Below are 6,135 nucleotides of genomic sequence, written 5' to 3'. Positions count from 1 at the left end.
ACACAAACGTGCATGAGAGAGAGGGTTATAGAGTCCTGGTGCGGCGCTCTGGATTAATGCACTGGACTGCATTGCCGGTTTGAACCACAAGGTCTGTGGTTCGCTTACCAGCCGCTGGTCAGAATCGCTATGGGTTGGAAGCGAGTTGATGGCACTTAACAACAAACAACATATCTATCTATCTATCTATCTATCTATCTATCTATCTATCTATAGAGAGAGGAGAGTTCTGGTGTGGCACGCTGGACTGCAAAGTCGGTTTGAACCTCGAGGTTGGTGGTTCAAGCTCACTAGCTGCTCCTCAGAAACCCTATATCACGTTGTTATGAGCTGGAACTGACTCGACGGCATTTAACAACAACAACAACAACAACAACAACACACACACACACATATATGTGTGTGTGTGTGTGTTGTTGCTGTTATTGTTAAGTGCCGTCAAGTCAGTTTCAACTCATAGTGACCCTGTTTAGGGTTTCTGAGGAGTAGCTGGTGGGTTTGAACAGCTGACTTTGTGGTTCAACGTCCAGGAGACCAGTTTATATATATATATAGTTGTTGTTGTTAAGTGTTGTTGAGTTGGTTCCGACTTACAGCAACCCAATATAGGGTTTCCAAGTATTACCTAGTGGGTTTGAACTGCTAGGCTTGTGGTTCAAAGTCCAGTGCTGATTCTACAGCTCACACCAGGAGTCCATATTTGTATATATGTTGTTGCTGTTGTTAAGTGCCATCAAGTTGGTTTCGATCCATAGCGACCCTGTATAGGGTTTCCAAGGAGTGACTAGTGGGCTTGAACCGCCAACCTTGCAGTTCAAATAGCTTTGCAGTCTGGCACATTCACCCACAGTGCCACATCAGGACTCCATTTGTATATATAGTCGTTGTTAAGTGCTGTTGAGTTGGTTCCAACTCATAGAGACCTGGTATTGGGTTTCTGAGTAGCAGTTGGTGGGTTTGAACTGTAGACCTTGTGGCTCAAATTCCACTGCTGATTGTATAGCACCACACCAGGAGTCTGATATGTATAGGGAGAAGGCTAATTAACATTGGAGAGAAAGAGAGAGAGGCAGAGAGGCGGGGGAGGAGGCTAATTAACACTCCATTAGTAATCATCACTCCTTTTTAGGTGTCTTTCATAAGACATTTTATTTGACCTTCACACCAGCCCTGGATGTTGCTATTTATCTTCCTTTTATTGATGAAGAAATGAAGACTCAGAGAAGATTGCTTATCCTAGGTCACATAGGTTGATTGGAATCCTGGAATTTAAACCCTAGGATGCTTGGGGCCAAATCCTTGGTTTTCTTCTACTAAACAGTCTCTATTAGACAGCCAGTCCATAACAGCTTTGAAATAAGAGTGTGAACATGCAACATAACTAGCAATTTAAAGCACATTATTAATGCTGATAGGTACTAATGGATGTTCACTGGAAGAAAGAACAAACAAAATTTTAGACTTTATAACAAGAATATAAATTGTAGTCTAATGAATGAATTTACTCATTGACCTTCCTTGTTGCAGATATTAACCCATGTTTGGTCTCTGATTGAAAAGTACATATTCTTCACTCTCTTATTATATTTGTTAATGTTTGCCTTGGCAGATGGTCAACAGATCTCTCTGAGTTTCCATTAATGAAAGTTTTGGGTAATTGATGGCCAAATAGACCTTGTAATAGCAGCATTGCTAGACCTGAAGCAATATTCATCTAAGAGTTGGCAATAGTACCTAAGATCTTCTTTTTCTATCACATAGGTGCTTTTAATAATAAATATTACATAAATCAAATATCACAGTAATGGTGGAAGTGCTTTTTATATTTCTTTTTGTTAGAATTCATTATTCATGTCTTGCATAGTTAAAACACCTAAATTTATTAGTGATTTATTAGTGTCTATATGCTCATATGTCCAATTGTAGTTCTTCATACATCAATGAAGCTAGAATTCAGGAAATTATAACACAGATGATCTACATGCATAGTTTTTAAAAGCACAGTTTCTATTTGTGCTCAAAGGAACAGCTGCATTCCTTATAGGGAACAAGATGACAACAAAATTCACTCATTTGAAAGAAGCAGTATTGTTGTATTTAAGTTTGCTTTTTCAGTTATGAGAATAAATGTTTACCCTGTGTTTATTATGTACCGTAAAGAAGAAGAAAAAGAAAAAAGATCTGAAAGCTAAGTACATATGGAAATTAAGGCAATTGTGTAACTGTAGATAAATGTGTACATGATATAAAAACATCTTATATTGTCTTATAAACCTTATATATTGTAATAAAGTTGTACTTTATTCACTAATAAAATCATATTCAATTGTAACTACACTGGCATTCAGGCAATCTGAAAGCATAAAGGAATTTTCTAGTTATGCTTTGCAGGAAAATCAGACATTTTGAATAATTCAATTATTCTTTATATCAATTTGAGTTTAGTGTTGGGCCTAGTGTTAGAAAACTTCCTGAGACAAGTGAATCTTCATCTTCTGCATGCTGGGTTAGTTTTTAGAGAGATGGGAGGGATAAGGGGGAAGAGAGACGGTTGATACAGTCTGTCCTTACTAAGATTCACAAAAATAATTCAAGAACCTCTCTCTGTTATGTGTCTGATCTGTCAGTAACTATAGATTGGCAAGAAAAGTTCTATTGTTATCTTGACTCATCTTTTCTGAAACTATCTTATCATTTTTGTTTTTGTTTTTTGCAGTAGAATTCTTTAAAAGGTCCCTATAGATGCCAGGAGTGATCTAAATATTTTGATAACATTTTCCAGAAAAGCATATACATTTTAAACATGGAGTTTTAGAGTTTCTGTTTATATCTCCTTAGGTCTTAATAGCCCTCTAATTGACACCTGCTGATGTGATATCAAAATACCCCATCTATTTTTAGATCTTTAGTTGCTCTAGAGACGAATTTAGTAGGCAAAGCAGAAGCTTACACTGTGAAACATTTGCATGATTGTATTTTGGTTTCACCATCAGCTAAATAGGGCAAACTTGAACCCATTCACACGTCACACAGTACTCAATCCCACATTTCCTCTGTTGACTTGGAGGTTTAGAATTGCTTACCTGCTTTCTTGAAGATACTGTGCTGTTGAAACATCTATTAGAGGTCTTTGAATTCAAGTTCTTGTTCTGATGAATTGAGTCATTCTTCCAGGTCTTAGAGTTTTCTTTAGGAACTGAAGGAATGGGATTTAAGAAGAGAATTCTAGCTATGAGTCCATAGAGGACGGTGGCCAGGATCATTGGCACAACATAAAAGACACCAAAGTCCATTAGATAAATAGGAGAATAGTAATTCCTGGAGACTTTGTAGCCACAGGACACCACAATTGCATCTTTATAGGTGTTGATATTGAGATCCAGCAAGAAGAACCAGAGCATGCAGTAAATGGATGTGAAAGCCCATACAAAGATGATGATCTTTTTGGCTCTGGAAAATGTGCAGATAAACTGGGCTTTGATGGGGTGACAGATTGCTATGTACCTCTCAATCGTAAAGGCTGTTATTGAACAAGAGGATGCATTAATGCCCAAGTACTGGAGGTAAGTAATGCAGAGGCATCCAACATAGCCATAGACCCAGGAACCGTAGATACTGTCCGTTATGTTGGGAAGGCCCGCGGCCACCAGGACCATAAGATCAGCTACTGCTAGACTCACCAGGTAGCAGTTTGTGGGAGTCCTCATATGCTTGGTTCTCATGACCACCAGGACCACCATGATATTGCCCACGATGCCCAGACCACAAATAATGAGCACAAGTAAGATAGTGACCACTTGGTATTCTAAGGCCACCACTGCTCGAGGTTGAAGCTGTGTTTGGTTCATGTCACTTACGGTCTCGTTTTCCATCTTTAGTAGTTTGAAGTTTCTCTGAAATCCTGAGCTCTCAAAACATCTTCGGTCCAGTGCCCTGACTTTTTCACAGTGGTCTTATCCCCCTGTGAAGAGTTGTAGTACATATTCATTCACAGCGTCACCATTTCAGATCAAGTCACAGCCCCTTACAGTTACCTCTCACTTCCTCTCCTTTGACCTCCCATTTTCCTTCAGTTACCAGGCTGAGATGTACTCCTGAAAACTCCTTTTAGTACAGCTCTAGTGTAGAATGGAGTAATTGTTTTAACCAGCTCACAGTAATAAAGCTTTTCCCTCTTAGTGGAGAAAAGTGCTTAAAAAAAGAGAACCAAGAAAAGCTCCGTTCAGAAAGGGTCCCCAAAGGGAAAAACTAAACCATATCTGCTGATGGAAAAATAAAAACACAGAAACCTCTTACTTGTTTGCGAAAAGTATAATAGAAAAGAAAAGGGGAAAAAGGCAAGAGATCCAAGATCAATGTGGGTGGGCATTTAGCTTTTTCTCTTTTGTTCTTAGAGGGTGAGATCCTTTTACTCTAAAATAGTAATCATTTGAGCCCATATTTCTCTAAGCTGTCTGCCCTGCAGAACCCCAAAGAGAACAATCCCTTCTCTTACCTTGTCCTCTGTAGTGGTGCCTGCTTCTCTGGGTGGATGAAGTGGTAAGAGTTCCAAGTTTCCAATCCTGCAGAAAATCTCATTCACTTTATTTGACAGGGAGCCCACTTAGCAGTGCTCAGTCTTCAGACCTGCAGTTCCTTTAAACCCTCACAGCCCTTTTCAACTAATGACAGACCATGCAGCCACAGCAGAAGCAACAGCAGGAGCAGCGGCAGCGAGGCTGTCAAATCATAGATCGTCCCTTAATGAGAATACACACACACTCAAACACACAGAGATACACACACTCACATTCACAAACACCAGCCAGTCCTCATTATTCATCAGCTTCGCTCCTTGAAGGATTTACTTTGTCTAGTACTGATGATACAGTCCTCAATCTGGAGGCTGCAATCATAAGCAAGGGTCTGAAAGCAGCACATTTTGTAGTTGCTTATAAATCTAAGCAGTTCTCTTGGAACTCCTGAACCTGAACTGCACTGAAATATATGAACACTACCTATCTGATAGGATTTGAAGGGCAGCAAATCCTTCTCCATCCAGACAAAAACCTTGAAGCTTGAAGTATCTGTCTAAGTTGAAATCAACTTCTGTCTATTCTAAGGAAACCCTCAGACCACTTTTCTAGTGAACCAGTAAAATTGGCTCCCTCCTCTCATATTACATGAATGGAAAATGAGTTAAAATTGATTTTAAACCATTTCAGCTACAATTTTCTGATGTTATGAAAATTATTTTTTTTAAAAACTATTTGAGCTGAGAATATCGATTTCAACCTACATATGATCTGTTAATTTTGTTTTTCAGCTCTGGTTCTGGACCACTTACTAGGATCTCCTAACTGCTACCCTGGTGCCTTTACTTTGTTGATCCACCCTCTAGACTACAGGCTACATGAACCACTCAACAATATTTACTTTTTTTTGAGATGGGAAAGGTTTTTAGGAAATCTAAACCAATGCCACTCTGGTACCATATTTCTGAAATAAAACTTTGTGTTGTTTCTGTTAAGTTCCATCTAGTTGGTTCTGACTCACAGTGACCCCATGCACAATAGAGCAATAGGCTCTCTGGTCCTGCATCATCCTCACAATTATTGTTGTGTTTGAGCCCACTGTTGCAGCTACTGTATCAGTTCACCTCACTGGGGTCTTCTTTTATGGTGACACTTCTTTTTATCAAGCATGCTGTCCTTCTCCAGGGACTGATCCCTCTTGAAAACATATCCAAATTATGAGAGACAAAGTCTTGACATCCTCACTTCTAAGGAGCCCTCTGGCTGTACTTTTTAAAAAGACATCTGTTCTTCTGGCAGTCCATGGTACTTTCAATATTCTTCACCAACATCATAATCCAAATCTGTTGATTCTTCTGTGGTTTTCCTTATTCATTGCTAACTTTTGAATGCGGTTGAAAATACCATGGCTTGGATTAGGAGCACCTTAGTCCTCAAATTAACACCTTTACTCTTTAACACTTCCATGGTGTGTCTTGTGCAGCAGATTTGCCTAATGAAATATGTCTTTTGATTTCTTGACTGCTGCTTCCATAGGTGTTGATAGTGGATCCAAACAAAATTAAGTCTTTGCCATCTTCAGTCTTTTTTTTTTATTTATCATGATGTTATTCTCTGGTCC

At 39.0% G+C, this 6,135-nt stretch overlaps 1 protein-coding gene across 1 annotated transcript in view; it reads right to left on the bottom strand.

Annotated features, from left to right (window-relative positions):
• Positions 1–3,962, bottom strand: part of TRHR (thyrotropin-releasing hormone receptor) — a 51,595-nt gene extending 47,633 nt beyond the window's left edge. The window contains exon 1 of the mRNA XM_006830644.1: positions 3,084–3,962. Within this exon, the coding sequence (XP_006830707.1) occupies positions 3,084–3,872 (789 nt within the window). The 5' untranslated portion in view covers positions 3,873–3,962. The remainder of the gene's footprint in view (positions 1–3,083) is intronic.
• Positions 3,963–6,135: the final 2,173 nt, after the last annotated feature.

This window comes from Chrysochloris asiatica, unplaced genomic scaffold (genome assembly GCF_000296735.1).
Source record: "Chrysochloris asiatica unplaced genomic scaffold, ChrAsi1.0 scaffold00001, whole genome shotgun sequence".
NCBI lineage: Eukaryota > Metazoa > Chordata > Mammalia > Afrosoricida > Chrysochloridae > Chrysochloris > Chrysochloris asiatica.
Note: the sequence above shows the minus strand (reverse complement) of the source record. Positions and strands in the feature narration are given on the sequence as shown.